Here is a 22,661-nt window from a genome sequence, read left to right as displayed (position 1 = left end):
AATGTCCATTAACTGAAGAATGGATAAAATGTGGTATGTCCATAAAACAGAGTATTATTTGGCAATAAAAAGGAACAAAGTACTAATACACGCTCCAAAAAGGATGAATGTTGAACATGTTAAATGAAAAAAGCCAGTCAGAAAAGACTATATATTATGATTACATTTATATCAAATGTCCAGCACAAGCAAATCCACAGAGCCAGAAAGTAGATTAGCCGCTGCCTAGGGCTGGGAGGGTTCTGGGGGAAGGGCTTGGGTAGAATGGAGAATGATTGCTAATGGTACAGGGTTTCTTTTAAGGAGCATGAAAATGTTCTAAAATTAGATTGTGGTGACTGCTGTCCAACCCTATTAGTAATATACAAAAAAAGAGAGAAAAATTTGAAGCTTATATTTTAAATGAATGAACTGAATGGTATACAAATTATATCTCAAAGCTGCAAAAAAGTTAGGTACAGGTTTGCAATTACTTATCTTTAATCTATCAGAATACACGGTAATCTGAAGCAGAAATATTACTTAAAATGTTCATTCCAAAACTGTTCTGGTTTTACAGAAGTATTAGGTTAAATTTTATTGTGGAATTAATTACTTACAGACACTGTTAGGGAATCTTGTATATCTTTATGACTCACTAGCTGAACATTACCATCTTCATAATAATGAACCTATTAGAAAAAGAAATTACAGAAACCACATTACAGGAATCATCAAGAACCTTATTGCATCAACAAGCATATCAATGCAGACTGACTACATATTTCAGCTCTAGTCTAGACTTCTCTGCTGAGCCCCAAAACTTTTGAACTCCAGCAAGACTCTTCCTGCCCTCAGCCTAGTGAGGAGACTAGTTAGAGATATTCCTGTAGTTATTCAGGCAAGCCTTCTATTGACCTGACTGCTGGACATTTTTGCCTCACAGTCATTCATTCTACTGGTACCTAAAACCAAGATGTCCAAATCTGAGCTCACAATATTCCTTCCCAACCCTGTTCCTCTTTTGTATATTTCCACCAACCATTTAATTCCCCAAACTCAGACATGAATTTACTCAACAAACATTGAATGAGTGCTATAAACACTGCTGCTACATAAGGTACTGAGGGGTATATGGCTTTTAAAAAGACACAGTCCCTGATCTCGTATTTCAGCACAACATGGTAAAGGTATGTATAAAGTATGTTAGCCGTACTCTAGATTCTTTCTGAGGGTTAAAAAAGGCTTCAGTGTATTTCAGAGAGGACTAGAGGTATGTGAAGTTGGGGAGAGTAATAGCTGTAGAAATATATACAGGTAACAAACCAGTCAACTCTGGGCCTTGTATGTCATGCAAATATGTCTGGACTATCTGGCAGATGAGAGTGTACTACTAAATGGTCTTACATAGTCAAGTAACATATCCACATTTAAATTTAAAAAACTGTCTTTTTGATGGCAGTGTGAATGTCAAAGAGTCCACCAATTCAACAAAATAACAGTCATATGGTACTATGCTAAATGCTGAAGATTGTACTGTGAATCAGACAATCCTTGCTCTCAATAAGCTTTGGTCCTACAAGGGGCACCATTTTAAAACTGCTGTAATTATCCAGGTAAGCGCCACTGAGGCCTAAGTGAAGGAAGAATAATGCTGACAATAATGACTACCATTCATCGAGTACTTGGTGTCTGTCTGTCCTAACCCTTTTAGCCATATTAACTAAATCTTCAAACAATCACGTATGCTTTTTTTTTTTTTTTTGAGACGGAGTCTTGCTCTGTCGCCCAGGCTGGAGTGCAGTGGCGCAATCTCGGCTCACTGCAACCTCTGCCTCCCGGGTTCAAGCGATTCTCCTGCCTCAGCCTCCTGAGTAGCTGGGACTACAGGCACGTGTAATTTTTTGTATTTTTAGTAGAGATGGGGTTTCACTGTGTTAGCCAGGATGGTCTTGATCTCCTGACCTTGTGATCCACCCACCTCGGCCTCCCAAAGTGTCGGGATAACAGGCGTAAGCCACCGCGCTCAGCCAATACATACACATGTTAATACATGCATACAATATATGTATACAACTACACACATGCATATATTAATATGATACTTCACCCCACTCCACCCAATTCAGAGGAGAGAAGTACACAACTCAAACTCAGAAGACGCCTGCATGAACAAATTGTATCTGAAGAGCAGACCAAATGGCAGCATCTAATTTTAGCTGTGTTTTATAATCTGTCAGCTATCCTTGCAGATTTTTGATGACTAGGGAATAAACTGCCAGGTTATTTAAAAGATTTAAAACAGCACTATTGTTTTTCCCATTACCCCAAAACAAAGACCTGAAAAAGAAATGTATATGATATACTATGAAAATGTAAACTTAGGAATTAGTTGTTTCTCTGTTCAGAATCATCTAAAGATCAGTAAACAAATTCTTTTTCATACCTGAATTTTCAAGATGCCAACCACTTGAGTGGTTGAAGGAGTGATTGTAAACTTCCATTCTGACCTCCAACGACCATTCCTTAAAAATAAAAACAGCAGCTGTAAATAAGGTAGGGAAAATAATTTGAATCAATTTTAAGTTTCAGATTATATTTCATGCTACAGTATGAGAGAGTGTGGGGGATGAATACTGGACATTAAATTTTTAATCACTGAAATAGTCAAAAATAATCAAAAGGTTATGATACATATGATACATATTTAATTTTCACCCTACTGATAAGAAAGAACTTACATAATGGATTTAATGCCAGAATTCTAAAGCTAAGGCTTAAAATACAATTCAGGCTGGTGTGTGTGCAGTGCTGTTTGCCACTAATTGATCACAATCAGTTACAGGTTTCTTTGTTCCATCTCCACTTGACTAGCCTTAAAAAAACAAAACAAAACAAAAACCAATACAAAACTAAGTCATAAGCTACTGTGGAGGTAAATTTTAAGCTACTTCTTCAATCAAATCACTTAGATTTCCAAAACAAATGGAATAAATGTTTAGATTAACAGGGGCTTTTATAAATACACTCAGTGTAGTTTAACATCTACTGAATGATACAAAGTACCATACAATTTAAAAAGAATGACTAGTAAATGTTATACAACACTCTTAAGGAGGTTTTGATATCTGGAAATAAAGGACTATACTTATTAACATGAGTTCTTTTTTTTAGTTTTCCAATTTTATGTTTAAAGTCTCCACATAAAAGGCATATCCTCCTTCTCTACTCCTGAAATGATTTTTGGTATACAAATACATATTCACAGTTTGAAACTGAGAAATTACAAACTGGTATGTTACTACTTTTTGTCTACTAGTGAATTTTATCTTATTTTTCTTTTTTGACAAAATTCTGGATGAGTAGTTTAGCTTCTGATATTCTATTTTTCTGACAAACTTTTCAGGGTAACTTTTCTTTTTGTCTCTGTTTGCTCTCTGCACGCTAAGGACATTCTAATATGTTAGCTTTTTTGAACATTATATAATAGTCACAGGGTAATTAATCACTATACTGGCTTTTGCTAGACAATGATTTCTGGGTTCAATACTCATGTAGTCTACCCAATCATAAAGTCTATAGAATGACAGTACAAGTTGAGTCTTCCTAATTCAAAAATCTGAAATGCTTCAAAATCTGCAACTTTTTGAGCACTGACATGATGCTCAAAGGAAACAATTATTGGAGCATTCTGAATTTTGAATTTTTGAATTAGGGATGTTAAACTGGTAAGTATGATGTAAATATTTAAAAATTTGAAATCCAAAAGACTTCTGGTCCCAAGCATTTTGGATAAGAGATATTCAACCTGTATTCTCATACTTACAGTTACACTGAATATTTGAAAATTATTATTAGAACAATGTATATGTTCTACAAAGTAACAGACAATTTTATAACATGTCTTGATTTGAGTGACTCATCCAAGATTTTTCAAAGAAGGTTGGTTGGAAAAATAACTTGGAGGTTTATTCACTTTTGTTTCATGATTCCAAAAGAAGTATTCCTTTTATTGAGGTATTAGTGCCAAGCCAACTAGTGAGTCCTTAGCATATACAAAATACTGACTAGGACAATATACATTTATATAACCATTGATCATGAAAAGAAAAAAAAATAATTCCAAACCAAGTAGTGGTACCAATTTGAGAACTATTTCAAAAGATTCTTCCAAAGGCATTAATTACTATAGTAACAGTAAATGACACTGAGTAGATAGTACTCTTTTATTAGTAGAGTAAATGGCCAATATGTCCTAGCCTTTAATTATATTCTGCCCCTCTCGTTTATTAACTCTGTAATTACAAATATGTATTCACTCAACAAACATTTATATTAAGCCCCTAATACTGCTAGATCCTGGAGAAATGGTAGAGACAAAGAAGAGAAGGTCTCTACTGAAATCTAAGAAACATCTAAGACTAGTTGCTTCTGATTTTTACTCTACCTATATTTTAGATGAACTGAAGTATATTTCTTTTTTTTTTTCTTCTAGAGATAGGGTCTTGCTTTGTCACCCAGACTGAAGTGCAGTGGCGTGATTATAGCTCACTGCAGGCTTGAACTCTTGGGCTCAAGAGATCCTCTTGCCTCAGCCTCCCAAGTAGCTAGGACTATAGGCACGCACCACCATGCCTGGCTAATTTTTTTTTTTTTTCCTAGAGATGGGGTCGTACTATGTTGCCCAGGTTTCTTGAACTCCTGGCCTCTGGCCATCCTCCTACCTTGGTCTCCAAAAGTGCTGGGATTACAGATGCCTGGCTTGAAGTATAGTTCTTTGTATTAACTACTTAGATTTTACTAAGACTATTGTGCCATGATATTATCACTTTGGAAAAATCATATCAAAGCATATAAAATACATTTTTTCCCAGAAAGTGAAAGCCATTAACTTAAGTGATACAATGCTCATAGTGATGGCTTAGGAAAAATTACCCTTGTAAAGTGAAATAGTGAGAATAGAAAATTCAATGACAAGTTGGGCACCATGTGAACCTGTAGTTCCAGCTACTTGGGAGCCGGAGGCAGGAGGATCACTTGAGCCCTGGAATTTGAGACCAGCCTGGGCAACACAGCAAGACTCTGTCTCTAAACAGAAAATAAAACTCAAGGACAGACACTTTCTTCATTTTATATATGTTAAAGCTCAAAGGAATTAGATTTTAAAAAGACAAATTAGTAAACTTATTATAACATCTTCAATGTATTATAAAGAAGAACGTAGTAAAAAGAATTTTCTTCTAATAGTAGTTCCATCTCAACAAGATTGATTTTATTATGTGTTTCCTGGCATAAATAACATAAATTAGTAATAATTTTATAAATATTGATTGTTTCAGGATTCTAGATTAATGCTACAAGATTTTAGACCCAACATAGAGAAACTACACTTAATATTAAGTCCATAAAAGTAACTCTATATGACAGAACCTTTAGGGAACTGTGGCTAGTCATTAAGGCATACATTCACATATGGCATTGATTTTCCTTCAGTGATGATGGATCTGCATTCCTCCAAATATTCTTGGTTAACCTTGCAACCCTGCATTTATTTCTGAGATGGCTAAGCAGTGGAGCAACCTTGGGCCATGAACCCAACTGGCCCACAGGGGTTACCTGTTACTTTACCCTTAATAGCACCACCAACCAACTTGGCTAGTAAGTCAAAGGCTAATATACTAAAAGGTAAATATTATGATCATACTTATTCTGGTGACCTCAGCATGTAAAACAGGGATAAACGTAAAGATTTCATTCAATTATGGACTTGTAAAGTCTTAAAGAACCTCAATTTTATAACAGGTACTCAGAAACAGTCTTGTCTAAGAATAAAAATGACCAACAACTTGTCAAAGGTCCAAGACCAGTATGGTAAATCAGTGCTCCTGAGGGCTTGAAGTTTATAAGGAATAATGGAATTATTTGTACACAAAATTACAAGGCATGAATGTAATCTTCCTCATTGTATAAAACATGTCATTATTTCCTCACATTGGCTAACCAAGTACAAAGCAATCCTCTACTTCAGAGTCACAAAGTTCACAAAAGTAGTATCATTTTTTGCTCTATAATTATCTTTGTTCTCCTCCACATAAGTTTCATTCAGGAACAGCCCCTTCACAGAATGAGCATATGGATTGCCAACTGGTGTTCTCGCAGGCACACATGCTCCCTCAGGATGCTGTTTGCTAGTCCCATACTCTTTCCACTGACTGTCAACAGATTTACCACTACCTTTAGTGATTAGGCTGTTGAGCAACTTTACCTTCCTTATATCAAAAGGCTAAAAGTTTATACCATCTCTAAATTGTTCTTAATCATAAACAAACAAGGTATAGCCCAAATCACTAAAGCAAGAACTACAAAGACTTAAAACAATGCCAAAACTCCCCAATATCCAAAATTGTAACTTACCAAAAGTTTTTTGCTTGGAACTGATGGCTTTCTATGCATGCAATAATGGTTTGCTGTCCATCTATTTTTTTGCCATACACCTTATTGGCAAAGAAAATAAGCATAAGAATGAATTTAGGGCCATGGAATGTCCGACTTTAAAAATCTATAAAATACTGCAAATTGTACAGTACTTTGACAAGAACACATAAAATACAAAGTAGGCCATCATTCCAATATAGTAGCTAGAAAAACATGTTCTCAAATATTTATGCCTAATCAAATTATTAGTGGACCACAAAAGGGGACACTAAATAAAATACAATTCATTAAAATTAATTGTACTCTGAAATATTCACGAACATTCTAGATAATCTACTTTCATAAGTAGATAATTTATTTTAAACATACAGATGCTAATCTAGCTTTTTCCATGCAAGTGAAAACTGGACCTAGCTTGTGATTATCACCTTTGTTCACTTCACAATCTTAGGGGCTGCTGTTTCTTTAGTCACTTAAAAGTACTGGAATAAATTAACTTACTTATAAGTGAGAAAGGTCGTTAAGAGAATGCCTGTGATGTATCACAATGCTATTTCACCTCTTGCCTACTGCTTTAAAAGTAATAATTAATTTGTGCCTTTCAATCCTCTAGAACAAATGAGAACTCTCTAACAAGTACTCCCTTAACTCTCGTTATTCCTCCAAAATAATCCTGATGAACAAGTTATAATTCAAGTAATATATAAGATATTTGAGGTTATGTTGCAATATTTCTCAAATAATTAGAGAGCTAGCTACTTAAGCAGACCATATGAATTTTTGTCCTAACCAGGAAATTTCCAAGAAAGAAATGGGGTATCCTACTGGTGATATTAATAATTACGTTGAGAAAGCAGGTATAAACTAGGATATATGGTAGAGTTAGGTTGGAGGGGTAAGCAGAGGCCACGTGGTCACAGGGCCTTTAAGCCACCTTCAAAAGCCTGGACTTTTAAGTCCAGGCAATGGGAAATCTCTGAAGGATTTCAAGCAGGGAATTTTAATGACCTGATTTGCATTTCAAAAGATCACTCTGGCAATGGAAAAGACCACTGAAGCACAAACTGGGGGTGCTAAAAAAGCCTGTCAGGGTACAAATAATATTATGAAATTTTTTAAAAAGAAATGTATTCCTACTACCATATTTTGTATTTGTTTTTTTTCTCTTTTTTTTTTTTTTTTGAGACAGAGTCTCACTCTGTTGACTGGGCTGGAGTGGAGTGGCGCAATCTCGGCTCACTGCAACCTCTGCCTCCTGGGTTCAAGCAATTCTGCCTCAGCCTCCCGAGTAGCTGGGACTACAGGCACGTGCTACCACGTCCGGCTAATTGTTGTATTTTTTTTTTTTTTTTTAAGTAGAGACAGGGTTTCACCATGTTGGCCAGGCAGGTCTCGAACTCCTGATCTCAGGTGATCCACCTGCCTCAGCCTCCCAAAGTGCTGGGATTACAGGCGTGAGCCACTGTGCCCAGCCATATATTTCTTGAAAATATAAAAATAGGTTGAACCTACGAAAGAACCACACAAAAAACACAAGAAATGTAACTGTAAAATACAGAAACACATAATTTTACTTCCAAGTAATTTTATTTGTTCTAAGATTTCTGTGACTTAATAAAAATAAGTTTGATCTAAACTGAGACGAGTCATGAACATAAGATTACAGAATCTCACCACATCATGCTCCTTTAATCAATGTATTAGAATTTCTACATGGATTTAAATCAAGGTACAACCATTTCTCTATTTTAAGCCATCCTAGTATATCTATTTATGATCCAGAATTTCTTGAAAAAATAGTAAACATTCTTAGAAATATTTAAGGAAAAAAATGACAAATTATACAATGTCAATTCTGTAAGTTACTGTAAATTTTAAGAGACGCTAAAGACTCACATTTACACAAAACACACACACAAAGCTGCTACTGATGACTTACAGTGCAGACTCCATTCGGGTAATGTTCTTTTACGTAAGCTCTCAGAGCAGTTTCTACTGAAGTTCTCCATGATTCAACTGCATTTTCTACTTCACAGGGTCTTGGATCAGTTGCCTCCTTCCTTAAGTGATCAAATTTAAAACAGATTCTGTTCTTTGGATCCAAAAACTTTCCATTTCCCAAGTCGCCATGTTCTGTTATCAATACCTTCGATGATGGAATGAATTTAGAAAAAAAAAAAAAAAAACAGCATTTCAGTATTGATACATCATAATTACACTCATTTAAGCTTCTTCCTTAAAACTATAAAACAATCCTACTCCAAGCATATATTTTAACCATATGGTACGACTATTAACACTTCAAATGAGTTGAATATACAGACAATGACATTACTCTCATCCAGTGCAGATCAGATTTTCTCCCAATATAACTTCCAGCTACTGGTGAAAAAAAATGCAACCTCTAAAAACACTGTTCAAGTGGGTTTGGTGGGTTTTCTGCTTTGAGAACTCTAACAGTTTACAATGTCTGATATCAGACTCCAGTTCCTCAAAACTACAGAACTTGTGAGAACCTCCAATCAGGGTGGTTACCTGAATGGCTTTGGTCTGGTGCAAATCCTCTTCGGTGTGTCCCCCACCTTGCCTCTGGGCCCACAGTCTTACCTACTTTGATGTATCTGTTTCTTGCTTCTTAAAAACTACATTGACAACTGATTTTAATTGACTTCCAAATATTTAAAAACATACTTCATTTACATAAATTTAAATTATACATCCACAATGCATAATGTATAATCTGATATTTTGTGCTTTATTTAAAAAATTTCCCCTTTTCCTTCTCTTGTAATTCTTCCAGTCTTTGACTCCTTAGCTATGTCGGGACTTATCCATCCCTCTGATATATATCATGCTAACAACACAGGATATACCTTTCTAAATTTTTTTTCATAGTCATAAAATCTTACAGATAAAGATATACACATGTCTATATTTGCATACACACAGAATTTTTTGGTCATTATTTTACTACACTTGATCTTAGCCAAAAGGCCGAGAAGCAACTGGTCATTATTTTATAAGAATGCAATGAAAATGTGTGTGTGTACGTACACACACACACACACACACACACACACTCTCTTCTCTGCATCTGGCTTCTTTCAATATAAACATCCTATGGAAATCCCTCAAAGTCAAGTGATATATTTCTCACCATTCTTTTAAATGGCTGCATAATGTCCCATGATGTGATCATAACATAATTTAGTCTGCCAATCCACTACTGATGTGCCATCTCTTTATTTCTGGGCTGTTTCCTTTTTCGGGGAAAGGAGGAACACATTAAAAATGGTGAAATAAGACTGGGTGTGGTAGCTCATGCCTGTAATCCTAGTGCTTTGGGAGGCCAAGGGGGCAGGATAGCTTCAGCTCAGGAGGTTGAGACCAGCCCGGGCAACATAGTAAGACCTCATCTCTACAAAAAAATTTTTTAAAATTAGTCAGTCGTGGTGGCATGCGCCTGTAGTCCCAGCTACTCAGCCCAGGAGATTGAGGCTGCAGTGAGCTGTGATTGTGTCACTGCACTCCAGCCTGGGTGACAGAGCAGGACCCTGACTCAATAACAACAACAAAAAAGGTGAAATGAGTATTGCTGTACATATATTTTAACATACTGATGTTTTTATTTCCATTGGATCCTTTTATTTCTATTGAATAAATTCCCAAGCAGTGGTGGGACAGCAGGTATTATAATTTTTAATATATACTCCTGTGACAATCCAAATTTCTACACATATATGAGAGTATGTTTCCATCCATATTACCACCAATGATAGGCATTATAGCTCTTTTTTTAGTCTGATGGTAGAAAATATATCATTTTAATTCCACTGACTACTGATAAAACTAAGTATGGCTCTTCACATTTGTGGGTCATTTGCTCTTCTGTGAGCAAATATATTAAAATATTTTTATCTGGTGTCTTTTTCTTATCAATTTATAAGAGTTCTTTAAGATAGGTTTCATTCTACAGTTAAAAACATTTATAGTAAAATGTCCATCTTTTATACTTCCTGGGTATCCAGTGTTATTTAAGATGCTCTCCCTAGCCCTGTATTGCACATGTAGACTCAGATTTTCTTCTAAAATGTTAGTCACTTTTCACATTTTAAAACCACCTGAAATCTATTTCTGTATACTGTGTATGACAGAGGTCCAACTTAATTTTCTTCTTATAGAAACCAGTTATGCCAATATCTGTATAAAATTTTTCATATATTCTGAGACTAAATTCTGGTTCTCCATGCTGCTCTAATGATTTTTTGTCTATTCCATACACCACCACATTGACTTAACATTGGCTGTAAAACAACTTGTACTATCTGGTAAGGCAATTCTCCCTCATTGTGCTTAATGGTTTTTTCATATATATATATATACACACACACATATATTTCTTGGTTATTTCAAGCATGTTTTTTTCCCACATAAACTTTATGAAAATATTGACCAATTTAAAAAAAACTGATCAGGATTCTAATTCAAATTTCATCAAATCCATACATTACTTTTAAAATAATTTAATTTTCTATCTAAGAATGGAATGTAGAGCACCTTTCCATTGGTCAGATCCTGTTTTATGTGTTTCAAGAAGAGTATCACTATTTTCTTTCTTAAAGTTCAGGGGTACATGTGCAGGTTTATTATATAGGTAAACCTGTGTCATGAGGGTGTTGCACAGATTATTTCATCACCCAGGTATTAAGCCTAGTACCCATTAGTTATTTTTCCTGATCCTCTCCCTCCTCCCACCCTTCACCCTCTGATAGGTCCCAGTGTGTTTTGTTCCCCTCTATGTGTCATGTGTTCTCATCATTATCTCCCACTAATAAGTGAGAACATGTGATATTTGATTTTCTGCTAAGATATTTTATTAGTCTGCTAAGAATAATGGCCTTCAGCTCCATCCATGTTCTTGCAAAGGACATAAAGCTTGTTCTTTTTCATGGCTGCATAGTATTCTATGGTGTATATATGCCACATTTTCTTCACCTAGTCTATCATCACTGATATTTAGATTGATTCCATGTCTTTGCTATTGTGAATAGTGCTGTAATGAACATATGTGAGCATGTTTCTTTATAATAGAATGATTTCTGTTCCTTTGGGTATATAACCAGTAATGGGATTGCTGGGTCAAATGGTAATTCTGTTTTTAGATCTCTGAGGAATCGTCACACTGTCTTCTACAATAGTTGAATATACACTCCCACCAACAGTGTATAAGCATTCCTTTTGCTCCGTAACCTCACAAGCATCTGTTATTTTTTGACTTTCTAGTAATAGCCATTCTGATTGGTTTGAAATGGTATCTCATTGTGGTTCTGATTTGCATTTTTCTAATTATCAGTGATGGTGATCTTTTTTTCTCATATGCTTGTTTGGCCTCAAGTATGTCTGCTTTGGAAAAGTGTCTGTTCATATCCTTTGCCCACTTTTTAATGGGGTTGTTTTTATCTTTTAAATTTAAGTTCTTTATAGATGCTGGATTTAAACCTTTGTCAGAGGCATAATTTGCAAAATTTGTCTCCCATTCTGTAGGTTGTCTGTTTACTCTGTTGATAGTATCCTTTGCTGTGCAGAAGCTCTTTAATTATATCCCATGTGTCAGTTTTTGCTTTTGTTGCTTGAGAAGACCATCACTATTTTCTTCATAATCATATGCCTTTTTTTGATGAAGCTTATTCCTAATCTGTAACTTTTACCATCATTTTAAATTGAATTCCCTGGCCCACTCTGACCCCCACCATTTCTAGTTTCAGGTCCTTACTTGCTGTAATAAAGGACAACTAATGAGTTTTGTATCCTTACCTTAAATTCAGACATCTCCCCAAATTCTTTTATTAATTCTAATAGCTTTTCTTTTTTGGTTGGGAGTTATATTATTAGAATCTCTTGGTATTCCTAAATATATAAATCATGTCACAAATAAGTTTTCTTTTCCAAATTTTACAAGTTCTCATGTTTTTGTCTTATTTGCTACATCTCCATTTATGATAAATGATAATGCTGATAAGCAGGCATACCTAGCTAATTTTACATTTTAACTAAAATTATTTTAATGTTTTAGTTTATGACATTTACTATTAATTTTTGTTAAAGTGTTTCATATTTATAAGAGGTTTTCTTCGATTCTCTATTTTACTAGAATTTTTATTTTTAATGAGAAGATGGCTACTGAATTTCTCATATCTCTTTTTACTGTGTATTGATACATCATAAGATTTTTCTCTTTGATTTATTAATATGTAAGACCAATCTGTCTTACATGGAACCATTTTTGCATTTCTGTAAAAATTCTATTCAGTTTTGGTATATTATTCTTTGGATATATCTCTAAATCCTATTTGTTAGTATCTTACTTAAAGTTTTAAAATCTATAGTCCATGTGAAGTTAGTATACTGTTTACCTTTTTTGTTTTATCTTTTTAGTTTTAAATATTTAATATTAAAATTACGCTAGGTTCATAAAGTGACTTTGGAGGCTATCTAACATTTTTAAAAGACACAGCAAATTTTCTTATAGCAATTTATCCCAAAAAAATTGTTAATATAAGAGGTACAAAGATGTTTAATATGGCATTATTTATAGTAGTAAAGAAAAAGCAAAAAAAAAAACCCAAATCTTCCCAGAGATAAAATAAATTTTGCAGATTAATACAATGACACTCTACATAGCTTTGTATATACACACACATATCTATAAATAAGCTTAAAATTTCCCTTCAGTTACAAGTCACCTTCTAGCCTAGTCTTTGCTTGTCCCCCGTAACTATGACTACATATTACATAACGACTAATGCCAAATAAAAGCTTTGACATGATTAGCCACTAAGAACTTTCTCTTATGTTCTTTCTTAACCACTTTCGCTTATGTTCTACCTACCAGTTCTTCTTCATAGTGTTTTACATAAGCTGTCCTTCATGCAAGCATGAAATGCATTCATATAATCACTATTTATTAGAAACTCTAAATCAAAAAAAAAAAAAGCTAGTGACCTTTTGTGGCTTTTCTTAGCTTAACAAATCTAACTTGTAGTTTGGAAAGAAGAGATTTAATAATCACTAAATGCTAAATTACTCACATGAAGAACTACAGAATTCCAGAGCAACCAAATTATGATATAAATCTACTACACATATATTCTAGACTTTGGATTAATATGGGATTGATTTTTTTTTCCCAGAAAAAAAATAAGAAAGTAGATTTATAGTAATCATTTACTAAAATCTTAAATGAATTACATCTGAGTATTTCTAAAAGGGACTTTCTGCTAATAGTATTACTGGTATCACCAAAAGAAAGTAAAACTTCAATTACTTTGCCCGTAAGTGGTTATGATTAAAATATGAATAATTTTTTATCTTGCAGCATACCACTTCATAGCTCTTGCAGGATACCTTAACGGTTATAAACAAAACAAAGAATAGCTAGCTACTGTGTTTATATGAAACATACCTGATCTTCATAACCTTCAATTTTTACTGGAGTAAACTGGTCCAAGTTATACTGTGCAAATGCACTAAAAAAAAGAAAATGGCAATTACTTAAAATTATATATTTAATGTTTTTTAAAAACAATGGTCAAAAAATTCACCCATCAATAAAGTCTCCTCCTACATTGCACACTGCAAAATAAACAATATTGTAATTCTCCATTACTGAACTTATACTAACTACAAATAACGACATGCCTATTTTAAAAACTGAACAATGATGTCCAGCTTTCAATGTTTAGCAAAATAAAATTAAATCAGTAAATATAACTGGCCTTTTCATTCAAGACCCTGAAAATAAAGGTTAGTTACTGATAAGAGATGCATCCAATTATTCAAGTATATATTTAGTATACCAGGAAACAGACTAGGTGCTGTAAGAGATGCAAAGAATACTTAGATACATTCTCTGATCAAAGACCTACAGGTGAATAAAAGAGAAAATGGATAAACATAACCATAACACAAAGTATGAAGCACAGTAAGAGAATTACCAATGAAACACTGCAAAGAATGCTTTAAAAAAAAAAAAGATTACATTCTGTTGAGGCAACAGTGAGAAGAGAAGAGAATTGGGGTAATTTCTTAATAACTGTGATACTGAAAAACCGATTGAAAAACTGGATAGGCTCTGGTTTATGGAAATTGGAGGGATGGGCAGAAAAGAACAGAGTGACCGTATGAGCAAAATGCCTGAGAAAATAAGTTAGGTCCAACATCACAGAAAGCACCAAGCTCAATGCCTGGCACATAGCGGGTGTTCAGTTATATTTACTGAAATGAACTGAAAGGCTCTGAATGATGGAATAATTACTTTATTTGGGAGACAGAGCAGAGTTACAGAAGCTTTTTGAGAAAGGAGAACACAGAAGTACTTCTAAAGAAGATTAATTTGGCAGCAGTGTAGATGATGAATTGGGCAGTGGAGCAACGAGAGCCACAAAAAGCAGTTAGGCAGTTGCTAAGGTTAAAAACCACAGAGTGTGAGCTAGGAAATGGTGACGAGATGGATCCAAGAATAAAGCTACTCTCTATCTACTCCATAAGAGTAAAGAATAATACATTACCATATATATGTATAGAAAAAATTCTCAAGAGTATAAAATATTATCTAAAAATTGTATTTTTAAATTAAATCTAAAATCTGGGAAATCACTGTCACTTAACAGAAAGGATACTGAGAATTTCCAAACTCAGAAATATATCTCTAATCTACTTGGAAACTTCCAGATTATTCGGGATGGCCAGGCGTCCACTGAATTTTCAGGTATTAGCTCCTGAGTCTCCTCTAGCAAGGAAAGCCTGGTTGAACAAAGCATTATTGATGAGTTAATAGGAGACTAGTAAATGTAAAAATAGCAAAGTAGAATTAAATTATTAGCTGTCAAATTCTTGATACTGCATGCTCTAAAAAGATGACATTGAATACAGAAGTGTACAAGGGTGAGAAAGAAAAAAGAAGCTATTCACTTCTCATTTTCCTAATTCACGAAAACTGTAATTTTCTTAAGAATAAACTCAATACAGCCAGGGCATTATTAATCCTTAAATGATTTATCCCAAAAGTATGTTTAAAACTAAGTCACTTAGAATTTTGGATTCATTTTCCAGTAAGGTCATATTTAAATAAGTTTAAACAGTAATTTGGGCCCAGGCTGGACTGAAAGCCTTTTATTGCCCATAATATAAAACGCCATCCACCTCTAACTTGGGAGGAGGGGATAAAGGAAAAATAGGAAATCTGAAAAGGAGACAAATAATATGAAATAGGTTAAAATTTTATCTTAAAGGCTCAAAATAAGTTAAATGGTGACAATTACACAGTACAGTGGAAAAGGTACTCATCTAGGAGTGATAATATCCAAATTTTGCTTCAACCGTATCATTAACCAGTACAGGCCACCTCACTTACTTTATAGATATAAAAACAGTAGTTTGGACCAGATAAATTCCAGTGTCTTCAGGTCATAAAACTCACTTCATGCACCCACTCATCATTCATTCATCCACCCCTCCATCTATGCAAATACTTACTGAGCTCTTATTACTATAAGCTAAGCATTCTAGTAGACACGGTAAAAACAATGTTCTCCCTGCTCTTGCAGAATTCTGTGGCCCAATCAATTTCTAAGTCACCTGTTACTGTATTTAGATTTTTATACCCTTTCCATCAAGTTGTATCTTATACTTTTCTCCATGCTCTTCCCTCAGTTTAGCCACATCATTTTTCTTACTATTAAAATCCTGTTCATTTAAAACAGCTCAAAAACCACCTCTAAATAGAAATTTAAAATTTCTTCCTTTGGGTTATAAAGCCCTTTCACATGTCTCTATTGTATTTCGTTTCACTTGGTCTGATATTAAACATGTCTGACTCTCCACTGGAAAATCCCTAAAAGGCTTATTTATCTCATCATCACAGCAAAGTCTGGCAATGTCTGTTGAATAAAAAGCTATTTCTGGATGTTTCAAAGTGTTCCTGACTCGACAATACCAACTCTTCAGTATGCCTAATTTTGCTCTGAAACATACTGAGTTGGTACCTTTTTGTAAATATGTCCCATTACAACCACTCTAAAGAATAATTGTCATGTTTTCCCCACTACAAAAAAGGTAAAGGGCAAAGAAAAAAAAAGGAGATAAAGCAACAAGGCAAAGGTGGAGGAAAGGAGGAAACATACATATATGTGGGAAAGATGTATTTGTATAAAAGAAATTCAACATCAAAAAGTGCAAGTGAAAAAGAAACAGTCTATAGCTATACACTTACCCTAGTGAAACTGCCACTGGAACACATTCTAAATGTTTTTATAATGCCTTCTAAGCTTTTGTTACGTAGTTTTGGATGGCCTCAATGATAGGTAACAAATTATTATCTTTTGAGGACAAAAGTAATTCAGAACTAAGTGGGATGAAAAACAGGGTAACACTACTTTTGCTCAGAAATTATTTCATAGAGGACACTGTGAACCAGAGTAATAGCATTCTAAAGTCAAGTCAATCAGTGACTTACAGTATATATTCTGTACTTCACAGACACCCAGAGATGTCTACAACATGAACTCAAATGGAGAGTTTTGAGAAATTGCATACTACTGAAGTCAATCAAACTATTTTTTTTTTTACTAGTAAGCAAACATTCACTGAGATTATAACTACATGCAAAGAAAATCTGAAGTTTCTAGTAAAGGTTTTGATGAGTTTTTTCTGAGGGTCATACTATAAGCATCATATTTTATCACAATTACCGATGTCCTCAAATACTCGTTTACTTAAAAGATCAGAATATCATGTATTTCCTGTTACAATGCACATGAAGTGTGGATCACAGCTGTTCCAGAAATTTGGTTTATAATAAAAGAGAAATGTAGCTCATCTTCAAATTTCTCTTACAACAAATATAATTTATTTAAATTAAATCTAACAATCATTAACAGATCAATAATTCTTTGGACAAATAAAAGTCCCATACTTTCACGTATCTTAAGTCAAATGTATAACTATTTCATGCTATTTATATAAATATGAATAGTACTCTGACTTACCAAGTTTCTCATTTCTTGACTTAAAAAAAATCCACTCATTTTTGCACCACATGAAACAACCCACAACTTATTTAACATAGAGAACACAAAGGAAAAGCTTACTTTGAAAGTATTGTTCAAAAACGCTGTATGTTTCCTTTGCATCCATAAGACTTTTGTCAACATGTTTTATATTATTATAAAGAAAATTAATTTTACTTTAATATATAAAAAGTTTCAATAAGCTTTAAAATATTTAGGAGCAAGTGGTCATTTACTCATAAATTGTTAACTAAAACCAAAAGGATAAACTACACTGATTCCTATGAAGCACTTTAATATAATTAATGGGTGGAAGCAACTCAAGTGTCCATTGGAAGATAAATGGATAAACAAAATGTGCTATACAGATACAATAGAATATTATTAGGCCTAAAAAGGAAGGAAATTCTGACACATGCTACAATATGGATAAACTTTGAAGATATTAGGCTAAGTAAAATAGACCAGTCACAAAAGGCAAATACTATACGATTCTACTTATAAGAGGTACCTAGGTTGTCAAATTCATAGGTAGTTGAATGATGGTTGCCTGGGGCTTTCAAGTATCAGCTTAAAAAGATGAAAAAAGTACTGAAAATGGATGGTGGCTATGATTACATAACAATATAAATGTTTTAAAGCCACTGATCTGTACACTTAATGGGTAAAATAGTATGTTTTATGTGTATTTTTCCACAATTAAAAAACTGCTATAAATAACAGAAATTTTAATCACAAGCAAAAGCAGATATGCCCATAAGTCTGTTGAACCTCTACCTTCATAAAGGCCATTTTTTATTTTTTAAAGGCTTCAAATGTTCTAACAATAAAATCAGAGAAATTTTCCGTCAGATTTTTTTTTTTTTTTTTTTTTTTTTTTGAGACGGAGTCTTGCTCTGTCACCAGGCTGGAGTGCAGTGGCGCCATCTCGGCTTGCTGCAACCTCTGCCTCCTGGGTTCAAGTGATTCTCCTGCCTCAGCCTCCCAAGTAGCTGGGACTACAGGAATGTGCCACCATGCTCAGCTAATTTTTCTATTTTTAGTAGAGACGGGATTTCACCATGTTGGTCAGGATGGTCTCAATCTCTTGACCTCGTAATCTGCCTGCCTCGGCCTCCCAAAGTGCTGGGATTACAGGCGTGAGCCACCGCACCCAGCCATCAGTCAGGACTTTACATATTGGGTATTATACTAGGATGAAAAGTAGCTGACTGGATGGATACTAAACTTTCTTTGTAGGAAAGAATGCACTACTTCATCATTTTCAAATGAGTAGTAGAATCGGTAAGCCTAAAGTAACAGTCTCTAGACCTTATTTTGGGAGAAGTAGGGAGAGAATCAATTATTTCTCTGAAATTGCAGGATAGCTGCGAAAAGTCATGGCTGGGGTCACTGGTCCAAAGACGATGTATTAAGATTTAGAATTGCCTACTTCTTTAAATCACTCAAAAATTCAGTGTACATGTATGTGTCAGGTACTACGTTACGCATTTATGAGTAAATAAACTCACAACTTTAAAAGCTCTCAAAAGCTATTAGGGTCAAACATAAAAGAAAATGCAAAATCTACATAAAAATGGTAGCAACCACAATTTCTTCCAACTTTGCAAATGCCAAAATACAGTATTAACTGAATGTATAAGGCACTGCTAGACACACAGTGAATAATTTCATGTCATAGTTGTACCTCTAAGTCCTTCTGTGATAAAAAATATTTTTCTCCTACCCTGGCTAGGATATATAAAATCATACACATTTGAACTTGATGTGCAAATATCTATGTCAGAGATTAGTGCTTTAAAAACACTTTTAGGCCGGATGTGGTGGCTCACGCCAGTAATCCCAGAGCTCTGGGAGGCTGAGGAAGGTGGATCACGAGGTCAGGAATTCAAGACCAGTCTGGCCAATAAGGTAAAACCCCATCTCTACTAAAAATACAAAAATTAGCCAGGCGTGGTGGTGCGCGCCTGTAGTCCCAGCTACTCGGGAGGCTGAGGCAGAAGAATCGCTTGTACCCAGGAGGCAGAGGCTGCAGTGAGCCGAGATCGCACCACTGAACTCCAGCCTGGACGACAGAGTAAGACTCCATCTCAAAACAAAACAAAAAAACCCACAAAAAACCCCCACACACTTTTAAAACATCTCTCGTTTTCCCATGTCATTTTAGTTAGGTTAGTATGATAAATAATACTTACTGGGCTGCTCCTTCCCTGAGAAGATTGTCATTATTAAGCAGTAACCGAACATCTGCAAAACAATTATTATGTTATCTACATTATTATTGTTATATGTTTCAAGAATGTAATGAATGCAGATTGTTTTGGTGATGTATTAACACCTCCCACCCCAAACACAAGCAAGATCAAAATATCACTCATGACCAAAATAACCAAACACACACCATAGTATTAAAAAAAAAAAAAAAAAAAAAAGGTTTTGGTTAGTAAATATGAAGGGGAATGAAACAGAAATACATACTTGTTTACACCCTTAACAGTCAATGCAGGCAGACTATAATCCAAGCTTGTCCAACCCATGGCCTAGGATAGCTCTGAACGCAATCCAACACAAATTTGTAAACTCTAAAACATCGTGAGTTTTTTTTTTAAGCTCATCAGCTATTGTTAGTGTATTTTATGTGTGGCCCAAGACAATTCTTCTTCTTCCAATGTGTCCAAAAGATTGGACACCCCTGCTATACGTAATGTATCTCCAAGGAACTAAAGGGGAGATGAGCTACACTGGAAATATGGTATGTTAAAGTCTGCAGAAAAGATTTAGGATTATTCTTATTTTTGAAGGTGACTTCAAAAATAGCATTTTTATTGAAAAAAATCCAAGCACTTTGTAAAACATAAAAGAAAAAAGTCACGTACGGCTCTCACCAAAAAACCGAATTCTTTTCTAGTCTTACTGTATTTTCTTTCATTATTTTTCCTAAGCACCTGGCTATTTTACTTAGTTGCAATTATAAAGTAAATAATACAATGTATTCTAATTTTTCATTAGATGAAAATAACACAAACAACCTAAATATCTTCCATTAAGAAACTGGTTAAATGTAAAAAGACTATAATTCTTACATAGAGTGTGAAACTAGGCAGCCATGAAAAATAATGTACACTTATATTTACCAACATGGAAATATATTTGTAATATAATAAACAGGAAGAGAAAAATTTAGTATGTATATTATCATATTTATGTATTGTTAAATATACTTGTTAGCTGAGAGATGTTTGAAGTAATTCATTTGAACAACAGGGAACTGGAAGGTAGAATTTTTTGTGATGTTTAGATTCTTTTTTGTACTTTGGAAAGTTTACAATGACTATGAATCATTTTTACAATAAAGCCATTTCAAAAGAAAAACCCCACTGCCTATTCACATACCTCACCTCTTTTCAGCAACAGGTCCTTATTTAAAAAACAATATCCTGGCCGGGTGTGGTGGCTCATGCCTGTAATCCCAGCACTTTGGGAGGCCGAAGAGGGTGGATCACGAGGTCAGGAGATCAAGACCATCCTGGCTAACACGGTGAAACCCCGTCTCTACTAAAAATACAAAAAACTAGCCGGGCGTGGTGGCGGGCACCTAGGGTCCCAGCTACTCGGGAGGCTGAGGCAGGAGAATGGTGTGAACCCGGGAGGCGGAGCTTGCAGTGAGCCGAGATCACGCCACTGCACTCCATCCTGGGCAACAGAGCGAGACTCCGTCTCAAAACAAACAAACAAACAAAAAACAATATCCTTTGCTAACCACTGAAATAATACTATTTTAATTTTGAAATTAACTGATTTTAAACAATGGATGCTTCTGCCTAAAAAACTATTTTAAAAAATAGAGAAATTTATAATTACTGTTATTTTTATCCCACAAAGTGGGAAGTTCTATTTGATAAATTTACCATCAATAGTTTAAACATAATGAACAGCGATATTGCATGGACAGTATGCCTATTCCAGTTCCAAATGGGTAAATGATTGAAAAACATGATCTATTTGTCAGCTCTACTCTGGAAAAAAATAATAAATCCATGCTTTTATCATAAGAAGAGTAGAAGAAATAAAAAGAGGATAATTTGAATAAAATATTTCTCTTAAAGAAGAAATCAGGCTGTGGCTCCAAGTCAGGCAACACATAAACCACAGGGTGGAGGACAGGAGACTTAAGGAATGTAGATTTCAGAGCCCTAGTCCAGATCTATGACTATATGTTTGAGATGTTTGAGAATGAAGACCAGAAATCCATGTTTCGATGATTCTAACACAGTCAGCCTAGGAAACAGCATTTGGGAACCATCTAACTGTTAAGATTTTATTAACTTTGTAATTCTAAAATTTTGTGGCTCTTTTTGGAATCATTCTGACACTGTGGTTTTCAATAAAAATAGAAAATAATCACATTCATATTATATTTACCTTCAAATATTTAATTCTTTTCTAACTATTTTTTTTTTTTTTTTTTTTTTTGAGACAGAGTCTCACTCTGTCACCCAGGCTGGAGTGCAGTGGTGTGATCTTGACTCAATGCAACCTCCGCCTCCTGGGTTTGAGCAATTCTCCTGCCTCAGCCTCCTGAGTAGCTGGGATTCCCAGGCATGCACCACCCACACCCTGCTAATTTTTGTATATATATATATATATATATATATATATATTTTTTTTTTTTTTTTAAGTAGAGACAGGGTTTCACCATGTTGGCCAGGCTGGTTTTGAACTCCTGATCTCAGGTGATCCACCGGGCTTGGCCTCCCAAAGCGCTGGCATTATAGGCATGAGCCACCATGCCCACCCTTTTATCTAACTCTTAAATATTCTTTCAGTTAAAATTTATTAGATAAATCCTATATCCCCACTTCTATTCCATAGCTTACCCTCTACCCAGGCCTATTTAATAGGCTCATCCTAAATGCCCAAATTTACTACAACTCAACAGAGAATATATTAACTCAATGTCAATTTTAAATGAGACTTAGGAAAGCAATTTCTAGGATGCATACATTCTTTTAGGACTTTCCTGATTAAATATTCAGGGCATTTAACTCAAGGTAAGAAAAGTATGTAGAAAATTTTTCTTAAAATTCTGTTTATTCTTGGCTCTGTGAATTGTAATTGGGAAGCTACTGACTTTAGTGCAGTCTCACCATTATCAATTTAAGTTACATGCCACTTTTTGAC

At 34.6% G+C, this 22,661-nt stretch overlaps 1 protein-coding gene across 1 annotated transcript in view; it reads right to left on the bottom strand.

Annotated features, from left to right (window-relative positions):
* The window catches only part of CAPZA2 (capping actin protein of muscle Z-line subunit alpha 2), a 56,665-nt gene that overhangs the window by 6,518 nt on the left and 27,486 nt on the right, over positions 1-22,661 (bottom strand). Inside the window, exons 3-8 of the mRNA XM_004046096.5 lie at positions 19,676-19,727; positions 13,877-13,940; positions 8,354-8,560; positions 6,394-6,473; positions 2,426-2,504; positions 600-671 (exon numbers count right to left, since the gene is read on the bottom strand). Of these exons, the coding sequence (XP_004046144.1) occupies positions 600-671; positions 2,426-2,504; positions 6,394-6,473; positions 8,354-8,560; positions 13,877-13,940; positions 19,676-19,727 (554 nt within the window). The remainder of the gene's footprint in view (positions 1-599; positions 672-2,425; positions 2,505-6,393; positions 6,474-8,353; positions 8,561-13,876; positions 13,941-19,675; positions 19,728-22,661) is intronic.

The sequence above is a fragment of the Gorilla gorilla genome, chromosome 6 (assembly GCF_029281585.2).
Source record: "Gorilla gorilla gorilla isolate KB3781 chromosome 6, NHGRI_mGorGor1-v2.1_pri, whole genome shotgun sequence".
Taxonomy (NCBI): domain Eukaryota; kingdom Metazoa; phylum Chordata; class Mammalia; order Primates; family Hominidae; genus Gorilla; species Gorilla gorilla.
This window is presented reverse-complemented; position numbering and strand designations above follow the sequence as displayed.